Consider the following 27,496-nt stretch of genomic DNA (forward strand, 5'->3'; position numbering starts at 1 on the left):
GCCTTGCCAACGTTTTATGAAGAAGAAATGCATTCAAAGCTTTTGTTAGAGTTAGACTGTTAGAGTTTCAGTGAGAAACAATGAATTTGAACACAACTTTTGTTTGTTTACCAGAAAATTCCACAAGGAACCTTTGAATTCTGAAGCATTGAAGCTTTAAGATCCACAAAACAGGAGGAGAAAGAGAAAAGGAGGCAGAGGAAGATGGATAGAAAGTTGACAAGCATACCTGGTCAGTCAGGATGTTAGAAATATGATGGGAATGTAAAGAATGTGGCTTCATTTCAGCACTGTGTGTGTGTGTGTGTGTGTGTGTGTGTGTGTGTCTGTGTGTCTGTGTGTCTGTGTGTCTGTGTGTCTGTGTGTCTGTGTGTGCGTTGAGCAAGTAGATTCCCAATAGCCAACAGCTATGCACACTGCCCACTGAAAACACACTGGGTGCATCTCGGCTGCGGAACATCTTGGTTTTCATTGCGGCGCCCATGTTAAAGCGACATACTGGCTGCGTCTAACACGTCTGTGGCAAGCCGGTTTAACATTTAATGGCTAGTCTGGATATGCATTACAGATATCCGTAATTCAGTTCTTCTTAGTCAAAATGAACATTTCAGATATCCACAATGACATTTTTTATAGGACAAATGACATCACTTGTCCCATTCATGTGTATGGGGTTTCTTATTACAGATATCTTTAATTTAATTGTAGATAACCACAATGTCAAATGTGGATATCTGCAACTAAATTCTGACTATCTATAATTCCAGTTTGAGATATCTACAATTTAATTCTGACTAGTCATAATTCCAGTTCAAGATATCTTCAACTCCTGTCAATGAAAGATATCTATATTGTTCTTTTTACATATCTTAAATTATGTTTTAAATGGTCAAATGATGTCATATATATCATGAAGTGATTTGTGACTAAATGTGACAGAATTCAATTATAGATATGTCAAACTGGAATTATGGATAGTCATAATTTCAGAGAAATCCAACACACCAGTGACCTGTAAACTCTATATAGAGAGACAGAGCTGCAGCAGCAGAGACACAGCCGGTGTGAACACACACACACACACACACATGCTTCTCTGCAACAGCTCAGCGACGTCAGCTGCTACGTTCATGCAACACAGGCAGTGTGTTCCCGGTGTAAGTAACTCCAGTCATTGAAGGTCCCGTGTCTTGCTTTCATTACACTTTAATGCACTGTATTTCCCTTTGATAGATCATGTTGGGTATTCGACAGTGAATCTTATCTCATTTATGGCGAGATGGACACTTTGGTTCGATTGGCGGAGAGACATGTTCAAAAACTTGTGACTTTATTGCCCCAACCTTTTCCAAATCACTTCTCATGTGCGAATATAAAACTGCCTTGTGTTATAGTTATTATATGTGCTTCATAATAACAGGCTCCATGTGATTTGCCAATGAAAAGCCTTTAAGGGCCCTGGTGCACCTGTGGGAGAAGATGGAGATCAGACTGGTGAAATGAACAAATTGCCTTTAACTTGGGGACCTGGGAGCCAAAGACTGCATGCAGAATGATACAGACTCAGTAACTAAGAGACATCATTAGTGCTTTAAAGATAATGACTAAAATGTTCATTGATTCTGTAATAAACTAGCAGCCAGTGTGAGGATAGTAACGTGATCTCCTCTCATGATTTTAATTAGTAGTCTGGCAGCAGCACTCTGTAAAAGTCTATGCTTTGTTTTATGATTTATGTCTAACCCAAACCCTTTATGTGAGGAGACCATTACCATGCTCTAAACGTGAAGGAATGAAAGCATGTGTGATGGATTCAGTGTCGGTTTGTAATATTCTCTAGATGATAAAATCAACAGCGTTGATAGTTAATGTTGGAATCAAGCGGGACACCAAGGCTTGTCTTGTAGAAAACAGACAGAGGGAGGATTTTTAAATCTGCCAGTGTGCCAATGTTTGGATTTGAGTTTTATTAGAATTGAATTGAATAAAGCAGTTATCCATTTTTATTGTGTGTCCAGTAGGGATGGGAATTGATAAGATGTTGTTGATACCAATGCCATTATTGATTCTGCTTATCGATCCGATTCTTCATTGATTCCCTTATCAATTCCTGTGGATTTTCTGTGTGGAAAGAAGTAGGCCTAAACACGTTTTCAGTGTCAACAACACAGTCTCTGAACACTGGACAAGATGGATAACTGCTCCGTAGTTGTTCAATCCCTGGGGGGGGGGGGTAGCTGTCTGCCTCTTTAGGTCAGGGGTGGTGCCACCTTCATCAAACACATGGCGCTCCTGATATTTAATGCCGTGCTGCGTCAACAAATGTGTCAGCATGTTGCGGGGGTCTCCACCCTCGCTTGAAATCTTAGTGACACTGACATTGCACATTGAACTGTCAGTGTCACTTTGTGTGAAATTAAGCCACACCTCCTCCACTCCTTCGCTGTTGTTCGTGCTGACTGCCACTAAGTGGAAGGCGTCGATAAGGGAATCGTTAAGGACAAAGGCAAATGATGTCCATGGATCGAACCAGTTGGAACCGGTTCTCAACTGGAACCCATTCTCGATTCCCATCCCTAGTTTCCAGGCTACCGGGATTTATATAGCTGTCCATCATCAGCCTAAAGATGGAAGGGAAGCTCAAAGTTTGTCAGTTCACACCAGGCTTTAAAATGCGTCTCCACATGCGTCTCAATTGACCACTTGTGATCAGATCTCACTCCCCAGCTTTATATGCAAATAAACAGGTATGTGTTGTTGTTTTTCAGTCCTGTGTTTGTGTGTGAGTGCGAGAGAGACAGAGATAGCGGGTCACGGAGAGAGGTTGAGTGAATCAATGCTCTGCTCACAGCTCTACAGTAAAATCTCTCTAGCTCTACAGGGGGGGGGGGGGGGGGGTAAAGGTGTGGACCCCTGGAATAAGATGACGATTCAAGTATTCTAGAAGAAAATCCTGCAAAGAGTAAAGATTTTAAACTATGAGCATGTAGGAAAACGTGTGACTCGTAGCAGGTGTGAAAACTGAAACGCTGTCTGATGGTGTGGGCTTCCTGTTTCCTGGATGTTAAGTTTGAGTGATGTATCCATGATTCTCAGATGTCAAATCACTGCACAATGGTTTAGGATTGGATTAGGCTTGGACAGGATTTTACAGCTCTGGTAAGTTATCAGTGTGGCAGTCATTTCATTCTGTTTCATCAGACATCATGATGCCATTTGAACTGAACATGGACTCATTAGAACCAGTGGTGATGGACAGCATGGCTTTCATTAGAAGGAGAGCAGTAGAGTTATCTGGTGTGTGATTTATGCAAGTAAGTGACCTATGGCTTCCCATAGCCTGAACCTTTAAGAGCATCGTGAGATTTAAAGTTCTTCAGACATGTTTTAAAATCCTCTGCTATGATTCATATTTAGTTGAACATGGTTTTCACACATAAAAACTGAAGCTCATCTCCTCTTATGTCCTGATTGAGAAATGTGGATCAGGACTTGAGCCCCGCCCACCACCTGCTTGCTCCAGGTGGACAGGTGAAGGAGCAGAGAGTATCAAGATGCTTAGAGGAGGAAACATCAGAGAGACTCAGCCACATGTTTGAGCCTCTTTACTTTCTTTACTAAATCTACCAACACACCAGTGTCAAACTACATCTAAAAGACTACTATTAAAAGTAAAAGTCCTGCATTCCATTCATACCAGTAGGCTACACGAGTAATACCAGACATATGTACTTGAAGTTATAATCTGTAACATTTCCAAAACAACTAGACCTATGTTTTATATGTTGTTGAGTTGTGTTGTTATATTTTCCCAAATGTTTCTATCAATTCTCAAACCAGAGAAATCTATGATTTTAATCATGTTAACGCTCCGTTTCATTGGTCGCCTGTCAGTGACATCATATCCTCTATGATCATGTGTCAGTGTGTTTGTCTGACTGAAGCTCAACATTGACTTTTATCTAGTTTTAAGCCACATACACTTTTTCCACCTTGGTGGTTTTCAGCTCTATATTTGAAGCAGATGAAGGATTTTAGTCGTCGGACGTCTGGATCTGAAGTTATCAGAGAAACAAGCTGAGGAAATGTTAGACAGCTCAGCTCCCAGCTGCTGGAGACGTCCTGTCCTGTGTCACTGAAGAGAGGAGGACACCTCTGTGGATCATTCAGCTGCTGGTAAAAACCTGCTGAACGTCTGCTTCATAAGTTATCAGAGAAACAATCAGAACAAAGGTTAGCATCAATCTCAGCTCCAGCTCTTCCCTGAGTCTCTGTCCTCCGTACAGCGTCGCTCAAACTCTGACTTTAAATGTTAAACTGCTTCATTCAGTGTTTTTAATGGTTAGAATCACCAGGTCTGTTTGATTTCCTGAACCACTGACACTGAAGGAATCCAAACCAATAGGTTCTGATACATTAATCTGTTTAAAAAAAAAAAAAAAAAATCAACTTTTCAACTTTGCTTTTTGTGAAATGATCAATTTAGTTGTAGTAGCTATTAAAATGAAACCGTGTTAGAAGATTAGAGGGGAAATGTCTCTGGTAACAAACCTGAATGTGAAACATGGAAAAGGCCATAAGCAAACAGTTTTTGTTCGATTAATCTTAAACAATCTTTTGTAATTTATCATTTTATAATATTTTAATCTATGTGACTTGCGTGAATGAATTTAAGTTACTTTACGCCACTGCAAAACAGCATCCTGCACAATGGACATCTTTTTTTATTGTTGGCTGAGCCAGTCATAGGCCACAGTGTCTGTGACTGACTGACTGACTGACTGACTGACTGAGTTGAGTGAGTAATGAAAGTACACAATTGGTCTTGGACTTTTCCTAGTGGCTTTTCCCCTTCAAAATCTTTTGGCCCCAACAGTTTCTATTACGTCCTCAGGGGGGTGACAGGCCTTTTTGTCTAATACCCTCTGTTTGATATGTATTTTTAGTACGATGCCTCATTCGCCCTGTTAGAGTTACTCCTTTAACACTTCCTGTGACCGTTTCAAATTAAAAGTTCTCTAGCTTTTCAGTGGACAGAGAGAAGCATTGTGTACCTTTGCATCCAGAGGAATCCCCAGTTCACCAGTTTTAACTGTGCTTTATCTTCTCGTCTGGGACCCTCGGTGTTCAGCTTTTCCATTTCTCCATGGTTCTTTCTAAAAATAGAATGTGTTGTTAAATTCTCCATTTAGACCACTGTCTGTGCACACTTACATACTCTTTATATGAATTTTGTTTTACAATTTCTGGCACTCAAGTGATGCCAAAAACCTGCAGTGATGCTTTGCAATGAGTTATGTGTGAAAAAAATCCATATTGCTTATGGGATAGGAGGATGTTGGGTTAAGAATTGTGTAGTGTGTGTGTGTGGTCAAAAACAATATGTTCAACAGGAAGAAGGAGGGGCAGGGAAACTGGTGATGTCAGCAGAAGAGAAGGGAGGACCGCCTTGCCTTTTCCTTTTTCCTCCTCCTCCACCCCCCTCCCCTGCCCCCCCCTCTTCTTATCAGCGCGATAGAGCGAAAGCGAGAGAGGGGATCAGTAGGAACGTGGACGAAGCATTAACAACTGTGACAGTGGAGATGGGGAAAGAGAAAAATAGTAACAGGTCAGAAAAGAGAGACTAAAAGAAAAGACAGACATAGTTATTGACACTGTCCAACAAATTCAGAGAAACAGATGCCACAAAGAGAGAGAGAGTAAAAGAGAAAGGAAAGCAAGAGATCAGAAAGTATACCAACTAAGAGCCAGTCCTCTTGGAGTGAGGACCGAGTACTTGTTTCTGGAATTGGGTGGACCCATCATAAGGAGGACTCGACATCAACCAACACAGCTACAATGTACAGTGGATATGGAGGTATGAACCAGTGGAGTGAGACTAGCTCATCTCTAATCATTAACTCTGTGTTTGTCAGGATGAACTGACTGTTGCTGGTTAACAGCTTTGTAACTTATTATGTCCAGAGAGAAACCAACAAAACCTGTAACATGTTTGGTAGCTTTGTTTGTCATGTTCGTGTGACTGCAGATGTTTCTCCCTTTCATACAAACAGCCTCAAATGTATTTTACTAAACTGTCAAAAGAAGTGTTCCTTCTGCGACATTAGCGGGGTCGCTCCACCTTTAAAGGACCATGATGTCACGGCGCTACTGCCACTACGCACTGTAGCAGCTATAGCCAGAGTTGTGTCTCGGTTCCTACTTCCATTTGCCATCTGGTTTGTAGAATATCTAGATTTGTTAAATTGAGTTTGACACAGGTTTTGGTCTCTGTGGTCACTCTGTGTTAAAATCCATTGTGAACATCAACATCTCGTCCTTGTTGTGGAGAAAAAAGTTGTCGACGAGTGTACAGTATTCAGAACCCAAACCGATATACTGTAAGATTTACATTATTGAAAATGGTCAGACAGACAAAGACGGGGCTGTACATAGTGATGGCCAAATAAAAAAATGGTGTGTGTGTGTGAGAGGGTGTGAGAAGTTACCATGACAACAAGTACCAGTGGAGGAGGTGTTGAGTGTCCAAAACAGCAGCAACAGCAAATTAACTCAGCATGCTTCTAGATAATGTATGATCAAATATACTTGAAGGAGGAAATCAGTAACAAAGGCCTATCTCCACCAGTAGCTTGTCTCCAAACATCTGGATTCTGTTGCATCACCTGTTTGTATGTGTGAAGTCCTTCCTACTTTCTTAGCCCAACCAGCAGTTAGTTTGAAATTAAGACTTTTGAAATTTGTAAATAGTTTGAGAGGAAACATCTGCATGTAAGCAGGAGCCACACAAACTGAACATAACTTCCAAAATAACAGCTTTAAGAGGCCAAGTGAAATAGTAAACTTTTAAATATTTATATCTGCATACATGGAGAAATATTTATGTTTCAGAATACCTGCATAATGAAGCATTATATCTGACTGTTGTTGTTATGTGAAATCTAATTGTATTTAATAACATTAACATTCTGGATTAAGAGTATTATTGAACTAGAGTTAGTGGGAGTGGAGCCTCCATGCTTTACTGTAAATCTTACGATACAAAAGCTTACATGATTAAATACCATTTCCATCAGGTGTCAAGTGTCAACCATATTCCATATGACATTTGATGCACTCTTCAAATATTCAATAACAGCAAATCTCTTTGTAAAAATTGTTTGCATGGTGCAACATTTTGTCGGAGAATTTATGGTGTATGGTGTTTGTTTTCACGCAAGTTCGTTATCTCTTTTAAAGTTGCCTTGTAAAATGGTTGGTAGTACTATAATTTATGGGTTTTTTTTGTAATAAATAGTGGTAATTTGCATGGTCCTATAAAGAGCTGCTAAAATGAAAAAAATATTTCATACTCCATCTCCATTGTAACAAGACAAACACAAATTTGGGAGATTTACTGTATTTGTTTATTTGGCATGCAAATGGTAGAATTCAAAGTTAAAGTAAGCAGTGGTGTAGAAGACTGTTCATATATGAACTGAAAAATATAGTCAAATATATGCCACTATTTGGTGCTCCTTCATGGCTGCGGATTGTCAAAGCAGCGACACAGTGGAACCCAGAGCATCTCTTTCTCATAGCTGAAGCAAAACAGACCTTGTACTATAATACATCATCATACAAACCACACACACACAAACACAGGACCATAAACACAACAGAGTAACAACTAGAGAGTTGCGCATCCTTCCCAAGGATCGTAATATAAGAGAGCAGTGAGACCAGAGAGGCTCAGAGACGGATTCAAAATGACCTGCTGTTAGAGCTCCAGAGAGAGCAGATGTAAAACTACACTCAGATGGTTTTTGGTTCTTAAAGCACAAGTATTTCCACTTTGTGAATATCAAAACTTTAAATAAAACCCAGAAGGGTCAAATATGGGACCTTTAATAGTATCAGTACACAATATGAGCTGTTGGTAGCTATAGTATGAAAATATTAACATCCATTTCACTTTTCAAACTGTTTCCCATATTGACTGTATCCCCTTGTGTGTGATAAGTTGTCACACATGGTACCACGGTGGTTTTAAGACGCAGGACTAAATTTTCAGTTTTCATAGCAAGTAAATATGTATTTAGAGAGAAAAGCCACACACATTTTGACATACACTACAGACTGCTACTCACACTCCTCACTATACACCGGTCAGTTGGTCGGTTTGAGCTGGTATAGCACCAATGGTGACAGCTAGATTATAGAACTGTTGACTTCTCATTCCTTCAGACATGACAGCAGTGAATCTTAATATCTCAGTATGAGAACTATCACAATATGATACAGAAAATGTCAAAACATAGAAAACAGTTTTGCTCTCAGAGGAACAATAACAGACAAAATACAGTAAAAATACATTTAAATTATTATTAACATATTCAACAATTTGATATACAAAACATTAGCTCCCTGAAATATGGTGTCATCTATGTATGTGTGTGTGCATGTTGTTTGGTAAATCTTACAGCAGGATTTGAGTTCTGCATGTTTTAGTTGTTCATCAAACAATAGTTCTGACACATAACACCACTTGAATGCAAAACACTCTTGTTTTTACATTTCTGTTTCTGTGCAGATTAAATGAACAAGATAGAAAATGTTTGTTAGTAAGCTTTAGAGGTGTTGGTAGATGTAGTTTTTAACTTTGGACAGAAACAGGCTACCTGTTTCACCCAACTTCTAGTCTTTGTGCTAGGCTGACCACATCCTTACTCCAGATCTGTACAACAAGAGATATTGTGTCATTTTTCCCCTGCATATTCTTTTTCCTTGTAAAAACCTGACCCTACCCACAATGCAACAGACAATGCAGCCAGCTGCTGGATTGGAGATTCTGTTGTGTTTTGCTTACAGCATCTGATGTAGCCTTGAGCTGCTAGTCTCAAGCAGAGATGAGCAGACCACAGGCGTCTGGTAACTCTACACCACCACATTTCTTCATTTTTTTATCTTATAGTCCTCAGACCAACTGAAGGTCACTTGAGGCAATTTATCAGACTCTGTACGGCATCATCTGGACTCACAAAAACACAGACTTTTTCAAATATGCAGTAGTACTTCCCAACACCTGTAAACACACTTCAGTGCTCTTCACCTTTTACTCACAGAAACGAGACTCTCATCTCAGTCTTGTAAAGAAAACAAATAATTGCTTTCTGCACAATGCTAACTCTAACCCTGCTAACCCTTGGTAATGCAGCTGTAAACTGCCATACTGTGTTACTGCACAATAATAACATGGCTTTAATTGAAGATGAGCATTTTTCTCACTGCCACGGCCCTTTCAGCCTTATAATAATTTTTCAGACACTTATATCCTTTTCCTGGAAATGAGCAAGCATGGCTGTACAGTAAAGCTGTTGGGTTATTCCTGTGACTCAGTATAGCCAGAAACTGCAGGAGTCTTTTCCTGACCCTGCCCTCCGTACAGGATGTTACTCCCTCCAGGGTTTTCTTCCCCTAAAGACAGTAGTGTGAGGCAGGGGGGGGGGCCTGGAGTCATGAAACTAAACTGTATGTACAGTATGTGTGGCTGTGAGAGAACAGTGTATGAAATAATGGTGTTGTGAGGGGAGGAAACTATTAACATCAAATGGAGCATTAATGATCCCAAGAGGAAGGACTGACCCGTCTTTCACCTTGCTTTATATGTAGTGTTGTCAGTGCACACATTTCTCCTGGAGAAACCAGGAAATAGTTATGAAGCAATTTTTTCTTGTTATATGTACATTTAGAACTGTTTATTCAGTTCTTACGTCACCCACCATAGTTATGGGTAGAGACAGATTCTTCAGCTTCTTATCTTAAATATAAACGTACGAACCCTTATAGGTATGATATGTAACTTTTCTGCATTAAAAGGCCTAAAAACAACCTGACTAATATTTTTAATGCACTGTTGTACACAGGATAACAGCGACAGAGGTGGAAGGCTGTGCAACTGGTTTTCATTTCTCTGCTGAAACCCTCAGCTCCAGAGGAAAGAGGATCCTTCATGTGCTAGGATTTTCTAACTGTATTATGACACACACTTTTTATTTCTTTGACTGTGTGGAGAAGTGATGTTTTCATATTGCAGATGACAAACATTAACTCTTAAGTCTTTCAACATGAGACTCATAGTGAGGATTCGCTGCTCTGCATGGACACTGGACTGGAAAACACTGGAAAACTGTATATGTTGAGAATAGATAGATAGAAAGAATTTCAAGTGTCCAGCAGCTCACTTGTAATAATAATAGTAATAATTAGATTAGTCCAGTTCATTATCAACTGTCTTTGGCTGAGGTGTTGTGTAGTCTGATGGCAGTGGGGACAAAAGATCTCCTAAACCTCTCTGTTCTGCAGCGCAGTGAGACGAGACGTTTGCTGTAGAGAGTACTGAGGAGTTAAATCGTTTTTCAGGGATGGTCACTATGTTCATTCCCTTACTGCAGCTGTCACACATATTGTACTGTAGCACACATTATGTGATAATTATTGATGCCCTAGTGATAGACCAGGCAGGAGGAGATCAACTTTAAAACAGACTGTGTTTAATCATTATGTACAGTATAGACTACACTAGACTAGTATAGACACCCATTAGCCTACCACACTGTTACCAACAACTTTAAAGCTCCATATAGTACAAAGGTAGATGTCCATGTGTAGTTTGATTATAGATCAGCTCTAGCTTCTATATTAATGCTGTGAAAGTATCAAAGCCTCAGTCCACAGAGAAATGCACACAGCCTGTATTCAGAAACTGACTCTTAAAACCAGCCGTCAGGACTTCTTGGACTTTGTGATGTCACAACAAAGCAGTCACTGCTCTCAGCCATGCCCCAAGCCCCACCTACTTGGACCCACCATTCAATCTTGTTTTTATTGGTGTTGTTTTTACTTTATTAACAACACCAAGTGGCCATTCTGTCGCCGAGCTAATAAGCTCAGAGCCTCCTCTCTTCTGATTGGCTCACTGACCTGTTGTGACTAGAGCTCCAGAGAGAAGTCTGAGAGAGGAGATGTAAAACTACATTGAGGTGGTTTTTGGTTCTTAAAACCAAAAATATATCTTCTTATGGATCAACACTTTAAATAAAACACAGCAGAAGAAGAAAATATGGAGCTTTAAACAGCGTTGCCTGAGCTTTTTCAGCCTGACTGGACATGTTTCATTCACCATGGAAATATGAGCGTTTAGATTTACTACAAAGATTTCGTTGATGTAGTGAAAACTTAAAAGCTGAGCAATAATACCAACCAGGCAGTGTCACCAGCAGATCCTCAGCTATCACAGTTACACTGTGTTGTACAAACAGATTGCAGAATATGATTATTTTACAGGCTGCAATTGTAAATGCAGGGCTTAAAGTATTGTGCCGGATCTCCGGTGTAACGCTGTGAGAGACAAAATTAAAAATGAAAAGTCAATACACTTAGGAATTTGTTGTAGATGCAGTTTATCATGTTCAAGGTAATAAACTTAACCAACCAATGGTATGAGAGGAAAGCGGTTCTCGCCCGTTTACTAGCCAATCAGAAGCAGAGCGGGGCGGGTCTTGGCAACACTGGCAGTATAGGATCCAGCGGCTTGAAGAGCCGGGCGAGGAAGCTACTATATGCACCAGCATGCTGTCCGCGCACTCCAACATACAACTACGTTACCGAGAGCGACCGTTACGGTTGACACTCAATAACTGACCGTGTCTGCCATTTATAAAAAAAAAAATAATAATAAAAAAAAAACGTTAATTGCTGAACATGATCTGTCCTTCACTATTTCTTTGTTCACAACACAAAAACAATGAAGAAATAAGTGATAGTGGCCTTCTTCATTTCACTTTAAACTTCAGTTTACCAGTTCTTTAAGGACTTCAATGTTACTGTATTTTTTTTTAATCTTCAATATTTATTTAACTCTCATTATTATCTGTTTTTCAGAAGGAAACACTTGAACGTTGCTATAATAGGCCTATTGTATTGTTTACAGTTGTCTGTTATATTGAACATACTTTTATGGAGAATAGAGAAAAATGGTGCAAAGCACATATTGTATATGTGCAAATCTTTTTTTTCCAAATTATAATTACCCAGAAGTTTTTCAAAGTAGATCGCACTTTAGAGCTGTTGCACTGTTACTGTTGACATATAGTATTTTTAAATAAATGGTGCAAAGCACATGCTGTTGAAGAGAAGTGAATCTGTGCAGCGAGACATTAACAGAAGTGCTGCTGTGTCTCAGTGGTGCTCAGTCATCCACAGGTCTGAAACACGTGCAGCTGGCTTATGAAGAATTCAGATTTAAATTGCATAAGGATTTCTTAATTACATTTTTGAAAACCCTGAATTAGTCTTATTTGATTAATTAATACAAAACTTTAATTTGAGGCTGAACCTATTCTTGCTGCTCTTCCTGAACACCCTGCACTGTGTTCAGCTGAGCCTGGAGGCAGACGTTCAGGTGCCCTGTTAGAATCAGCACTTTCATTATTAATCTAGACACAAGTGTGTTTTTCCAATTTCCCGCTGTCTGTGTGTTCTTGGATCTGTCAGCCTGTCTGGATTTGGAATTTCTTACATGACAGATATACACACGCCCAGTTTTCCCAGTGATGCATACACACACACATGCACACACACACACAGTTAACAGTGGGTGGTGCTACAACAAGTGCTGCATGACCTGCCTATCTATTCAATATAAATAAATGACAGAAATAAAGAGTCGTCCATGTTGGCTGAAATATCAGTTCACATCTCAGTTTGAACCTGAGTGTTGTGTGTTGTGGGTGAGTCTCTGAACGCCTCACTGTGTTTTCAAGGGGATGGACACACTCCACCAGCTCTGATGTTGTGGCTTGTGAAGTGAAGTAATGTTTGAGACTGAGCACTTTTTCACTGTGTGGTTTATTGGATGCTGATATTTTAGGTGATGAACTTTGTGGCATGTCCTGTCTTTGTTTGCCCAGTTTTTCAGCTTAGTTAATGATTATCATCAGTATAAAGGTTCTTTAAGCAGCTTGTTCATCCACTGTGTCCAAATGCAGCTGTACGTTGACAGCTTCTTATGTTGAAGGTTGTGGCTGTTGACAATTAGAGGGAGCTGCTGTCTGCTCCTATCTGCTCCTATACAACAGCCATTCAAACAATAGCATTTGTTGAACTGACTGGTCTGGCCCTGCTGTGCCTATTTTGAGACATGAGCGGTCCATTCATACAGCACAACCATATGACTGATTAGATTTACCCTCCTTCCAGTGAAGTTTGTCTACGTTGTCAAGCAAGGTTTTCTTATTGAGGAAATGTTTCTGTTTCGACAAGTGATTTTTTTCATTTCTATCATCTATCTTCCGTGTACAAGTATAGATTTAAAACATTATGAGTAATCCTCAGGGGATCAAGAATATGCACATTAACCTCCATAACAAACTGGTTCGTATTTTAGATATCTTGCTTTGACCAAAATCACCATGCTTTGGTCCTCCCATAAAAACAATGTATGGTATATGAGGCTTGGATGATATGTAAAATTTAATATCTCAGGACACAGTCCAGGCCATGATATACGATATTAAAGCAGTTTATGGTATAATTATATTCTTGAATGTATTTTTCAGTTGTTCGTTATTAAATAATACATAATTCTATCATTTTGTTTTATGTTTCAGGTATAAGTTACGGAAGAGGAAACTAAGAATTCCGACGTTTTTCTCAGAACTCTGAGATTAAAGTCAGAGTTCAAAAGGAAAAAAAAAAATTCAAATATGGCCCTAACTCTCTTCCGTACTAAGTGATGTTGCCACTAAACAGCAGTTCAAAGTTGTGTTTGTCAGATGCCAAGATACAATGCACAGTAAGCAAAGCAGTGAAATGAGGGTTGACTCATCAGCCTGTGAAAAAATGCAAAAAAAAAAGTATATATATCTATATATATATATATATATATATATATATATATATATATAGATAGATAGATAGATATTATGGAACACATAGCATATGGCGAGAAATATTACGAGATTTCATATTACTGATATAATCGGCCCAGGCCTGTGGTATACATGGGCTAAGTATTGTGCTATGTGTGTGTGTGTGTGTGTGTGTGTGTGTGTGTGTGTGTGTGTGTGTGTGTGTGTGTGTGCGCGTGCGTGCGTGCGTGCGTGTGTGTGCGTGTTTGGTTGGGTGCAGGCTGCATGTTTCCAGAACGGTCTGGGAGAACGAGGCCAGAGAGCGTCAGACAATAGGTGTGGTGTCACACGCTCTCTTTCCACAGGCGTATGGAAGGCTGAGTGTGTGGCACAGAGCCACAGCCCCACTGTTTATATGAGCGCATCAATAGCAGAGGAGATGGTGTGACTGGACTTCTGTTGTTATCACTGGGCAGGACTGTACCACTGTTTGGATCAGGTAGGGAAAACACTGATGGACTTCTGGATGAACTAGCTGAAGTTTGAGCGGAGCTGATGAAAGTCTTTTAATAAGGCTGGAGATTACAGAAGAGACAGGACAGTGGGGCGAGACAGGGAGAAATGTGTCGACTACCACTGCCCTGTCTGAACTGGAACTCTGACAGAGACATGGAGCCCTGTCAAGGTTGGTGTTTGGTTTTATTAGAGTTTAGGAGTGTAACAGTAAAACTCCACTCCTTCATTTTGGATTCATGGTTCAGTAGATATTTGATACAGCAGGGAAAGCGAGAGAGATGCAGATGATGACATTTATTTTGAAAATGTAAGTCAAGTCAATTTTTATTTGTATAGCACCAATTCACAACACAAGTAACAGTGGCAAGAAAAAGTATGCAAACCTTTTGGAATGTCATGGTTTTCTGAATAAATTTGTCATAAAATCTGATCATCTAAGTCAAGGGTATTGACAAATATAATGTGACTAAAATAATAACAAGAAAAAATCTGATCTTTCATGTCTTTATTGAACACACTCATTCAACATTCAACATGGCAGTGGAAAAAGTAAGTGAACCCTTAGAATTAATAACTGGCTGACCCCCCCTTAGCAGCAATAACCTCAACCAGGCGCTTCCTGTAGCTCTGGATCAGAACTGCACATCGTTGAGGAAGAATTGTTGCCCATTCTTCCTGGCAGAACTGCTTAAGCTCTGCCATATTCTTTGGACGTCTCATGTGTATGGCTCTCTTCAAGTCAATCCATAGCATTTCTATTGGGTTGAGATCTGGGCTCTGACTTGTTCACTCCAAAAGGTGGATTTTGTTTTTCTGGAACTATTCTGTTGTGGACTTGCTCCGGTGTTTTGGGTCGTTGTCCTGTTGCATCACCCACTTTCTAGAGAGTTTCAGCTGATGTAAAGACACTCTCAGATTATCCTGAAGAATTCTCTGATAAACCTGGGAACTCATCTTCCCCTCAGTGATTGCAGGCTGACCAGGCCCTGATGCAGCAAAGCAGGCCCAAATCATGAGGTTTCCTCCACCATACTTTACGGTTGGGATGATGTTTTCATGACGATATGCCGTGCCCTTTCTACGCCAGATGTAGTGCTGGGTGTGTTTTCCCCAAATAGTTCAATCGTAGTTTCATCAGTCCACAAAACATTTTGCCAATACCGCTGTGGAGTGTCAATGTGCTCTTTTGCAAACTTCAGGCGTTCAGCAATGTTCTTTTTAGTAAGCAGTTGCTTCCTTCGTGGTGTCCTGCCGTAGATACTCTGCTTGTTCAGTGTTTTACGTATTGTAGACTCATGAACAGAGATGTTAGCCAGTTCCAATGATGCCTTCAAATCTCTGGCTGTCATTCGGGCTTGTTTCTTCACCTCATTGATGAGTCTTCGTTGTGCTCTTGGTGTCATTTTGACTGGGCGTCCACTTCTTGGTAGAGTAGGGACAGTCCCATAGTGTCTCCATTTGTAGATTGTTTGCCTAACTGTAGACTGGTGAATTTCTAAAGTCTTTGAAATCACTTTGTAACCCTTGCCAGCTTTATGTAAATCAACAATTCTTGATCGTAGATCCTCTGAAAGCTCTTTTTGGCGAGGCATGGCACATAAACGTGTTCTTCTTTTGCAAAAAGTTCTTTTCCAAAAGTTTGGGGGTTTTTATCAGTCAAAGTAGCTTTAGGCCACACCCCCAAACTCATTGTCTTAACGAGACTCCTGGTATGTTAAAACCTGACACCAAATAGCTTTTTTGAGGTCATTAATTCAAGGGTTCACATACTTTTTCCACAAGCACTATGAGGATTTTTTGGTTATTCTCAATAAAGACATGAAAGATCAAATTTTTTTTTGTGGTATTATTTAAGACACATATATATTTGTCAATACCCTTGACTTAGATGAATATCAGATCACATTTTATGACAAATTTACTCAGAAAATCATGAAATTCCAAAAGGTTCACATACTTTTTCTTGCCACTGTATATCAAGGCACCTTTAAATCAGAGCAGGTCTGGACCTTCTCTTTATCATATCATTTACAAAGACCCAACAATTCCCACCAAGAGCAGCACTAGGCGACAGTAGCGGAGGCAGAAAGCTCGAGCCATCCGCCTCGACTGGTTGGTAAACATTAAATGAAGGCTCTTAATTCTTTTAAATTAATTATCATGTTGCTCAAACATTGGCTAATTGTAGATAACTTAAAAAAAAAAAAAATACAGTGTGAGGTCATGACACTCTCAACATACTCTAAGTTTAGACCTCTGCTCTGTGGGTGTACGCACAACAATTCAGCCCATGGGAGCGTATATGCTTCCAAATGTCACGTTGTCTGTAGAGCGTCATAACTGTGATGGTTTCAGCTAGAGATATGCTGTACTGCTTTCTCTTTGTGTGTGTATAGAGGGATTCTCGTCCGCCATCTTTGCTTGTGACGTCTAGAGTCACGTCACTCAGGTCGTTGCTTGCATAAAACTAAGTGGGAGCAATGCTTTTTTTTATCCTGACGTCAAAGTGAGGAGAAGTTGTTTTGAGTTTATTGTAGTGACAGTCAGATATTTAGAGCAGCAGATGGACTCATCTACAGCAGGAAGGCTGCTGTAAAGGAAGAAATGTGACGGGTCTTTGTTCCTACTTGCATTTTTGTTCTTTTGGTCTTTTGTAGTTTGCTGCTTGTCTGATCATCGATGTATTTTTGAAGGTGGTGTAAAAGGAAGTGATTGGGTCGGGACCACAGACAAACAAGCTAATCATCGAAGAGCTGTGTGCAGATGTTAATTGATAATTGTAGAGGTTTGTGGAGCTCAGCTCACGAACAATGCAGCAGTCCCCTGTTAGAGTTAGATATTTCCACTTTGTTAGTGCACACATTCAAAACCACACTGAGTTTGTTGCTGACTTGATGGAGGTTTATCTGCTGTCATCACCATAGATACTAATGTAACCACAGACAGCACCTTGTTGTTTTTCATTGTTTCCATGAATTAATTTGAATCCGATCCATGTGCATGAGCAAGTAAAGTACGTGTCTCGACTTGTTTTGTATTTTCACTTTACTGTAACTTGGATCTCTTTGGAAAACTGTGACTTCACATGGTCAAATAAATGTGTGAGATGATTCATTCTGGGTTTAGACCAATTTATGTGCAGGAAATTGTGTACGCATATTTTTGTGCGTACGCATCATTTATGCATCTTGCCCCTGGAGTCTCAGACTGAGACCTCAGGGTTATCGCTTATGATCTAGACTTTCTCATAGAGACAGCGATCTGCTGTGACAACAACCCATGATGATTTATCAGGAAATTAAAGAGGAAGGTGCCTGTGTGGGATGGACCCAGTGTGACCCAACTTTTCCACTTGGTCTGTTTGTCCACTCGACACCTCTGGCCGGCTCTGTGTCTCTCTCTGAAAACTGTTTACTTCCTTTATCTCTCACTCCCCTTCAGCTCCTCTGTCTGTGTGAGGACTTAAACTAGGTTAAGTCAACACACACACACACACACACACATTGATTTTTAAGGTTGGAAGTAAGAACTAATTACTTTAGCTCCTGCTGCTGTTTTGTTTCTGAGTATTTTGAACACTTTAGGTTAAAAGTAAAATGAAAGTGTTTCTGAGGTGAAAGTTGTACAATCAGTTTACTTCTACTACAATGAATATTGCTAAACACTCTTTCCATCCCTTGTGATTCAGTTCAGCTCCAGCAGAACTGACCTTTTCTGTGCTGCCCTCAGGACTATCTCCCTTTGTTAAATTTCCTGTCAGGAGAGGCAGTTGCATCTGACTTCCTGTAGGATTGTGACATTTCCTGTCATGTGGGAGGGGGGGTGTTTGGCAGTCATCTTGTAAAGGCTTTTCAGCTGTTTGAAGAAACAGGATACAGGACACTGATAGGCCACAGTAGGAAAACACTGCTTTAGCTGACAGAAATCAACCGCTGACTTAAAAAACAATAACAAAACGCCGCTGCAGGCCATAGACACAGATGTTGGTGAAAGGCCAAAGAATGAAAAATGGATTAACCCACAGAGACAGTTCAAGTCAAAGTACTACAGTGATTTAAACTGAAGCAAAATGTTGCTGCCTGCGTGTTTGAGTTTAAACTTGTCCTGTATAAAGAACTGATTTCCATTAAGGGTTAGAAGCAAAGGGCAGTTTGTCAGATACTATCACCACACACACAGCTTGCAGTGTATTAGTCACATCTACAGATGGGAATCAAAGGAAACACCAACATAAAATGTCTGTGTTGTTCCACCACCTTCCTCCTGAACAGTAAGTCAGCAAGTCTCTGACTCTACTGGAGGATGAACTCCAGTCTTTCTAAACATGTTAACTCACTTGGTGTTTAGATGATGGTGCTGGTGGCGAGCGCTGTCTGACATCCACAGGGCAGTATTCACATCATTCAGTGAGCCCTCATGTCCTGTGGATGGGGGCCTTATCATTCTGTTTCTACTCATTGTTACCCAAACTGTGGGTCAAGGTGTAAGAGAATATGCTGGACCCTGAGATGGTGCCTGCAGTTTAAAAAGTAGCTTGTCCAGAAAAGCCTAAAGTCTTCTCACTGACTCACTGAAGTACAGCAACATACTGTACACTCATATTGAAACTCAGATAGGGGGGGGGGTCATATCCCTCTGTGTGTGTTACTGCTCTGATTAACTGACTCTTGCTCCATGTACTTAACCCTGTTAAACTGAGGGACACACAGACAGATGAACAGCACAGAGCTGAATCTCTGGCAGTGAAATGTGCTGTGGTGTTTATTGCAACATGATGTCAGGTTACTCACATGACACACAATGTTTGTAACAGAAAATGAGTTGGTCAGGTCAGATGCTGACTGTCCGAACACAGCTGCTGCTTTCTACCGGTCATTTCTGGTTTCATTTATAATGATCCAGTTTTTGTTTTGCATTTGAAGAGTCAAGGTCAGATCAGATTTATTCTTCAGTCAAGATAAGTTCGACCTTAGATAGCCGCAGCACAGAGACGGACACACCTCCTCTGACACAGGGTTTGTAATGATTGTACAAAATATCATCATGATAAATATATGTTAGCTGGTGCAATAATTCAGCATTCTTTAGTTTTAACTTACTAACTACATTACATACAGCACTTTTTCTGTCTTCACTGTCACTGATTTATTCCTGATGGTGTCTCTGCACCAAAATGTCCTTTTTGGGTCAGTTGTTTTTCTGTTTGTTTCCATTTCAGTCAGTTTCCTATTATTCCATCCCCATTCATGTATTAATGCTATATACTACTCTAACTTCCTGTCTGTCAAAATGTCAAATGACAAAGAGTCCTCAAAAAAAGGTACAGAGTGACTGTTAAGACCAGGGGAGAATGTAGTGGCTGTTTAATCAGATGTGCCTGAGATGGATGACAGACAAATATGGCCGATCAGTCCGTCATGCTGTGGTGTCGGCAGCTGTTGATGGTTCTGTTCCTCTGCTCTGCACAGGGAGTCCGTCCCGAACACTCTCCACTATGTCGCTGTCCGTTCGCCCAGTCAGACGCATCACCTCCAGATCCATCACTAGGAGCCAGAGTTTCACTGGAGTCAACACCTACGACAAGTCCTACAGGTACACACACACGCACACACATACACACACACACACACACACACACACACACACACACACACACACACACACACACACACACACACACACACACACACACACACACACACACACTTGACAGGACATCCTGTCAGGTGGAGCTCAAAAGACAGACAGTCTGACTGTGTGTCTTCATACAGGGTGGAAATGGGCCGATGGGACTTCCAGGTCAGATAATCAATACAGCTGCTACAATACAGTTTATTTTTAAATTTAAATTTTTTCAAATTTTTTATTAAACTTTATTTAATCAGGCAGTTTCATTAAGATTAAAACCTATTTTCCAAGAGAGACCTGAGAACAAGAAGCAGTCACGAGAGACAAATCAACAACAAAGACAACAGAGCTACACAACACAAGAAACTAAGAAACAAAGAATCAGCAAAAACATTTACAATAGTCATAAAATACATTAAATAATAAAGATTTAAAATCTCCAAGGGAAATGTAAGACTCTACTTTTATAGATGAATTGTTAACTTATATATATAATTATTTTTTTTTACTTATATGTTTATGTTGGGATTATGAGATTCCAGGCTGGACGGGCTCATGGGGTCAGCTCACAGGATAACAGCTGAAGGAAATGGTGGTACACTGTCGTCATTATTCAGCTCTTCTTTGTTAACTAGCAAGCTGCGGCTGTGAAACCACTGACGCTCAGGCCTGTGTATTGTGTTGGTGTCAGTGTTGTTTCATTCATGACTGTGACCTCACTAACGTTCCTGACTGACTGTGAAATCTGAGGCCTTTGACTGACAGGTGTGGACCTTCTCTCACATTTAATAACACAGTTACAGTTTCAGTATCTGAATTAGAGAGTTGTGATCAGTGGATTCAGTCACTGAGGTGAATGTGTGTGGAGATCTGTGTAGAGTTGTAGGACAGAGCGAGGCTCCTTCCTGTATTCGTGCTACAGCTGAACACGTCACATAATCATATGTCACATCATTTACAGTGTTTCTAAATCTATCAGTAGTAAATCTTTTACCATGAAAGAGACAAAAAAGTAGAATATATATAGAAACATTTGTACAGGCCCATGCACTACCCCAGCCCTTCTCTTATATCTGCTATTATTATATGGATGTCCCTGTTACATAACTACACTGCACTATCACACATTTGTCACTTTTAGTAATAGTGGCTGATTTTACACTGCTCTGTCCAGTGTGTGAGACTCCAGTCCAACAGAGCCTGGACAAGAAAAGTGGTTTTATAGATGAATGGACAGATTTACCAACCAACTGACTCTGTACTGCTGCTGCCATATGTTGTCATCTCATGGCGAAACATCAAATTCGCTGACAGGGCAACACTGTTCAATGAAAAGCTTCACAATAAAGCCTCATCAAGGTCTTAACGCTTTTCTGATGTTTGAGGTGGATCTGGTCAACCTATACTGACATGTAGTTGTCTTTAAGACCAGGACTCTTATCAAACATGTAAAGTTTGGAGCAGATTGGACATAGTATAATTGAGTTACAACAACTTCCTAGTTCATCAGAATTCATTGTATCACCAGGGAAACGCTGTTCAATGAAAACCCTAATAAACAAAGCAGTTTAGCAGGGTCCTCTCACAGGTTGGTGCTTGGGCCTGAAATGTTTTGGAGGAGAGGGAGAGACAGACTGGGTCAGGGTTAGTGTTTCAGTCTGACGTGACTGGATCAGGCTGATCTGATGATGTCAGGTGAGGATGTTTGAAGATGATGTTAACCTGCTGTTGCAGGAACCTCTCAGTGTTCAGCACTCCACGTCTCAGCAGGAAGCCCAGCAGAGCCAGCAGGATGTTTACTATGTCCACCAAGTCCAACCCGCCACCTAAAGTTCCCCAACCAGAGCGACTGGATCAGGTCTATGAGGCACTGAAAAAAGGCCTTCAGTGAGTACACTCACAACACACACATACAGACACTCACACACACACGTCAATTCTCAGCTTTAATTTCCGAGGGCTTGATGCTGCACAAATGATATTTCTGCATGTCTGAAGTCTCTCATGTTCTGTGCTCCCATTCTGTATTAGTATTGCAGTATACCTGATCTAGTAATACATTTCTCCTGTCTACTGCAGGTAAAATTGTTTTCACACACAATTATTTGTTAATTAGTTGTTCAAATTCTCAGAGAAACAATTAAATTTGAAAATTGAACGATATCAGTCTTCCATCTGTCTGTTAATTATGAAGCAACAGCCAACAGTCGGTTATCTTGACTTAGCATGGGCTAACAGCTAGCCTAGCCCTCGTCTGAAGGTATGAACAACCAATACCTCTAAAGCTGATTAATTAACACAGATCTCATTTGTTTAACTACTATTTTAAGATCAACTGTCAACGGTAGAAATGCACAGTGAACTAGGCTCAAAGTTCAAATCATCTTCAGCTCACCAAATCAAAAATATCTACATGGTCAGACTCTAGTGTGTGTGTGTGTGTGTGTGTGTGTGTGTGTGTGTGTGTGTGTGTGTGTGTGTGTGTGTGTGTGTGTGTGTGTGTGTGTGTGTGTGTGTGCGTGTGTGTGTGTGCGCGTGTGTGTGTGTGTGTATGCTCTCAGGTCTTACCTGCAGGTTCATCAAATGGACTTGGACAGCCTCAGCAGACAGATGAAAGAATCAAAGAGGAATTCCAGACTGGTATGTCCTGACATGTGACCGTTTGGCTTTGCCTTTTAAAGTTCCATATTCTCTCTCCCTCTTCTTCTGTGTTTTATTTGAAGTGTTGATCCATAAGAAGACTTATTTGTGGTTTAAGAACCAAAAACCATCTCAGTGTAGTTTCACATCTCCTCTGTCAGGCTTCTCTCTGGAGCTCTATTAACAACAGGTCAGTGAGCCAATCAGAAGAGAGGAGGCTCTGAACCCCTCTCTAAACAAGAACCAAATCCTGCAAGGTTGGATGGTGGGTCCAGGTGGGCGGGACTTGAGGCTGGGCTGAGTGTGGTGTCTGCTTTCTTGTGACATCACAAAGTTCTGACAGCTGGTTTTAAGGCTCAGTTTCTGGACTGAGCGCTTTGATACTTTCACAGTATTAATACAGAACCTAGACCTGCTTTATAATCAAACAACACATGGAGAGAGACCTTTAGACTATGTGGAGCTTTAAACTCAAACCTAGTTACAATTCTTATGTCTAATATGGACATAGGCATTGACACTCTCAGTTCTTGGCTTTGTGATTTTTCCTGGGTGTCAGTGTGTCAGAGGTCAGCTGGGTTGTACTGTGTCCTGCTTCTTCACACTATCTCCATCTTGATACCTGTTTGAAAAATGAAAAGCAAAATGACACTGAACATAGAACAAGAGTGTACAACACATTGTGCTGTGATGAACACTAATGACTGATGCTTTCTTCCTCTTCAGGGTTTCCTGTATGAACTAGACAAGGTGAGTTACTGACAGTTCTTAAAAAGTTATATTAGAGACAGATTTTTACATTAGAGACAGGCCTGTATTTCTAACCCTGCCTGTTTAAGTATGCACTCGTATTCTAGTAAGAAGCGTCCTGTTTCAAACTGCTGTTAACGTAAACTCAACACTTCCTCCATGTTTACTTGTGTCCTGATGTTAAATTTCCTCTGTAGGTCAACACAGTTTTGTCAACACTCTAACACTAATTATTTCCAGTCACTTCTACTCAGTGTTTGTTTAGCTCTGTTAAACTAGCCTCAATGAAGCTCAACACTTCCTGCACAGATGTTTCACAAAGAAAGCCCTCCAACAGCTCAGAGGTCTGATACTTTCTTGGTAGGCTTGAAACATTTGTAGGAAGTCTTGGCAGCTTAACTGAGACCCACAAAAGAAAGAAATTAGAAGGAACTGTTTGTGTGTTGTGTTGTGTTGTGTTGTGTTGTTACATTGGAGGTCATGTGACCCACCTCAGTGTTTTTAGGAATACTGTCCTGGGGCCAGTTGCACAAAAACCTTAAGATTTCCACTCAAGTATGACACGTAAGATTTGATTTCTCCTTAGCTGAGGGAGTTACTTAAGGGTGTTACACAGAATGTCTTTAAGAGTTTCCTTAATTAAGGAAAAAAAGTTGAGGTATTTGCAGCAGTGAAGGAGATTTTACTGAGGTAAAGATAAAATTCCACTGTTTCCATAGAGACCTTTTTTTTGCTGGCACTAGCTTGTGATACGGTTTAAGGGTGTCTCCCAGGTGCAGCACACTCTTCCTGGGATGTGTTCATTTTCTTCATTTATCACCATAAACTCAGCTCATGTTGCAAGTAAGACAGAGTCAGAGGAAGCTTTAGTTTTTTTTTTCCTTAATTTGGTCACTAAGATATTTTGTGTAATGGTTTAACTGACTTTAAGTAATTCCTTAAGTATGAGACTAAGATAAAGAGAAATGCTTAAATACTTAAGTGAACATAACTCCGACTTGGAGTTTGTGCAACTGGTCCCTGAGATTTAAACTGGACTTGAGTTGGTATACTGTGAGCTTAGTTCAGTCTATGTTGAATAGTAGGATTAAATGTGCCCTGTGCTTTACTGTAACAGCAGGTGAAGGTGACTGAGCGGTATATAAGACGACTGGAGTTTCACCTCAGCAAGGTAAGACCACCATGACCTCTGTCAGAGAATACCTGTCTACATATGACTGAAATGTGTTCTCGATAGAACTCCACTGGTTGCTTTATATTTAGATTGAGTTTTTGTTCACATGACCTCTCAGTGACCCCTGATATTTTAATGTGGGGTTTCTCTCTGTATACTTGTTTTTGGATGGTGGACAAAAAAGAAAAATGTTATAGTACACATTAGTCATAGAATAAGATTTTTCTGCTGTAGCTACTAGCTGTTTTTAGTCTGAATTGACTGACTGTTGATACAACTTAGTGTTTTATAGGCAGCCAGTGTTGATGAGGGTCTGATGAATTAAATTTCCATTTTACATCTGAAACCAAGTACCACTTACTGAACCTGCCAGCTATAGTGGAAGTCTTCCAATCTCCATTTATTTTTATAGTTGCTCAGTTTTCAAGTCAACATGATGCAGCTTACAGAGGTCAAAACTAAATGGACTGCACAAAGTCTAATTGACCACTCAAAGCACTTTACACTACAATCCACAGTCACCCATTCTCTCACATATCTATACAGTGCAACTTCTAATCATACACTCACACATACAGCTGGGAATTGAATCCCTAACCTTCCGATTAGTGGACAGATCGCTGTACGTCCTGAGCCACAGCAGCCAACTGAATATCTCAATTTAAATCCAAAGAAGTCCACACTGATGATCCATCAGAATACGTCCTGAAGGATTCTGACAGTCCCAGAAAGCAGCTCTACCAAAGATGCAGAACATCTGTATATATGAGCTACAGGAAACCTGAGCTTCAGGTGATGTTACTGACAACATCAAATAGTGACTAAAAATCACCAGTAACACCAGGACAGTGTGGGCACTACAATTAAATCAAATCAGTAGTGACCATGGAAACAACAAAGCCCCATGCTGTTGGTTGCTATGACAATACACAAACATCACACATAGTGTGACAATAACAAGAAGTGAAAACACTACAGAGCAGTTTCACTAAGTTTAACCAACAGGAAATGAAAAGTAAATGCATTATTTATTCCCAGTTTTTTGGGAATAACTTTGGGAAAAATTGGAATTTTAACACCAAAAGTCATAGCACCTCTTTCGGGATCAAGACGCACGTTTTGATGTATATATTACCAGGTTTTCTCAAAGCTGCGTTACGAGTAAAATTTGGCGGAAGAATAATAATAAGTATGAGGAATATTAAAAGATGCCTCGGAGCTGAGCACCCGTGGCACTAACTAGTAAAACCCTGAACATGGCAGGGAACCTGTCTGATTAGTTCATCAGGCCTGTAGTGACAGGTGTCTTTGGTCTTTCAGTATCACTTGTGGAACAGTTTTATACTCTCCTTGTTTCTTCCTCCTTGTAACAAGGTCTTTTGGTGGATTTAGAGTCAGTTTTTCAACACAGAGGCAGAATCAGTCTGCAGTCGAAAAGTCTTTCTTTCTTATGAAGGTTCAAACTGAGGGAAGTGAGCTGAAGTATCTGAGCAGCATCATGATCACAGCTGCTCCACTTCTCTAAATGATGAGGAAAGGAGCTTCAGTGCTTCCTATCTTATCTCCTTTAGCATAGGAAACACTGGAGCTTCCTTCACAAGAGGAAAGGAGAAAATGCCGTCCCACAGTTCCTTGCTGTAGCAGCATTTAAAGCGACGCACCGTTATAGTTTCACCTAAATGTAGAAATAACAGAGCAGCTGTTTGTTTGTGACACAATCCAGAACTGATGGAAATCCTTGTCTGAGCATCTGAAGCTCTCCTTCCTTCCCATTGGGTAAAGCACTAACAATGAATTTTCTCTACTTAACAAATGTATAGAATTGTCAAAGGTGTCTATGGCAGAAAACTATATATATTGTGTGAATATACAGTAATTTACTCTGATCTTTTGCTCAGTTCGTTATTTTTTATTAAATTATTATTTCAATGGCTCAACTTTCTCTTCTTGTATATTCCTTTGATATTATCTTATTTCAACATTTTCTACACAATCCTGTTTGCTTTGTTTTTGTGGTTAGGAAAGGAGGATTTATCGTCCATGTGTTTTAATAAACTTAGTTTGAAAAAAGAAATCCTAGTGTAAGTGCAGTTTGATTATTGTGTTTTCATAAGTCCTTATGAATTCTCCGTGATATCTTTCCTGGACCTCATAAGGTTTACCATCGAGGTCAAGGAGAAGTGGTTAGAGAAGGAGATTATTTTTGACTTTTCAACCTCAGCCTCAGTCTCACTAGAATGTCGACTAGTTCGAGGGAAATCAGGGAGTCCAGAGCTACTGGATCTGCAGGCACAGCAATAACTTACTCTAGTCAGGAAGGAGACCGGCTGTCCTCAGCTGCTGGAGTCACAGAGTCAACGGTCTGGGCTGCAAAGTTGATAAGCTTAACTTTTGCGTGCTGCCTAATACATATCTATTTAACTGAATGGCCTCAGATTATGTGTGTGTGTGTGTGTGTGTGTGTGTGTGTGTGTGTGTGTGTGTGGTGTGTGTGTGTGTGTGTGTGTGTGTGTGTGTGTGTGTGTGTGTGTGTGTGTGTGTGTGTGTGGCCACTTGATATGGTTCTTTATGATGGTGCATGATAGTCTCTGTATATAGACATTTTTAACAAAATTCGAAAACTGGACTGGTAAGTTATGAAGTGCCATCAGGGATATTATCTAGAATCTAAAATTACCATGCATATACACACATGAAACCATACTCATTCACATACTATACTGAAAAGCTCACACATATGCAACTGAAACACTCACACACAACTGAAAGTCTCTTACATATACTACTGATACACTCTCACATTTACAACTGAAACAGTCTCACATATACAACTGAAACACTCACATTCACAACTGAAACTCTCACATATAATACTGAAAAGCTCTTACACATACAAGTA

General features: G+C 40.2%; 1 protein-coding gene and 1 long non-coding RNA gene across 5 annotated transcripts in view; one reads left to right on the top strand and one right to left on the bottom strand.

The window, feature by feature from the left end:
• ripor1 (RHO family interacting cell polarization regulator 1) overlaps window positions 1-27,496 on the top strand; it is an 86,382-nt gene that overhangs the window by 21,585 nt on the left and 37,301 nt on the right. The window contains exons 1-6 of one of the 4 annotated variants that reach the window (XM_056386529.1): window positions 5,272-5,857; window positions 19,874-19,997; window positions 21,804-21,920; window positions 22,595-22,673; window positions 23,400-23,423; window positions 24,541-24,594. In XM_056386529.1, coding sequence (XP_056242504.1) covers window positions 5,839-5,857; window positions 19,874-19,997; window positions 21,804-21,920; window positions 22,595-22,673; window positions 23,400-23,423; window positions 24,541-24,594 — 417 coding nt within the window. In that variant the 5' untranslated portion in view covers window positions 5,272-5,838. Of the gene's footprint in view, window positions 1-5,271; window positions 5,858-19,873; window positions 19,998-21,767; window positions 21,921-22,594; window positions 22,674-23,399; window positions 23,424-24,540; window positions 24,595-27,496 lie in introns of those variants that run through there. The other 3 variants (XM_056386531.1, XM_056386528.1, XM_056386530.1) reach the window with 3 other exon arrangements.
• Window positions 19,143-27,023, bottom strand: LOC130175894 (uncharacterized). The gene is made up of 4 exons (XR_008828801.1): window positions 25,196-27,023; window positions 22,602-23,295; window positions 21,756-21,903; window positions 19,143-19,948 (listed from the first exon to the last, which is right to left on the bottom strand). It is a non-coding gene; the product is annotated as an uncharacterized LOC130175894 (long non-coding RNA).

Source organism: Seriola aureovittata, chromosome 10 (genome assembly GCF_021018895.1).
Source record: "Seriola aureovittata isolate HTS-2021-v1 ecotype China chromosome 10, ASM2101889v1, whole genome shotgun sequence".
NCBI classification, from domain to species: Eukaryota; Metazoa; Chordata; class Actinopteri; order Carangiformes; family Carangidae; genus Seriola; species Seriola aureovittata.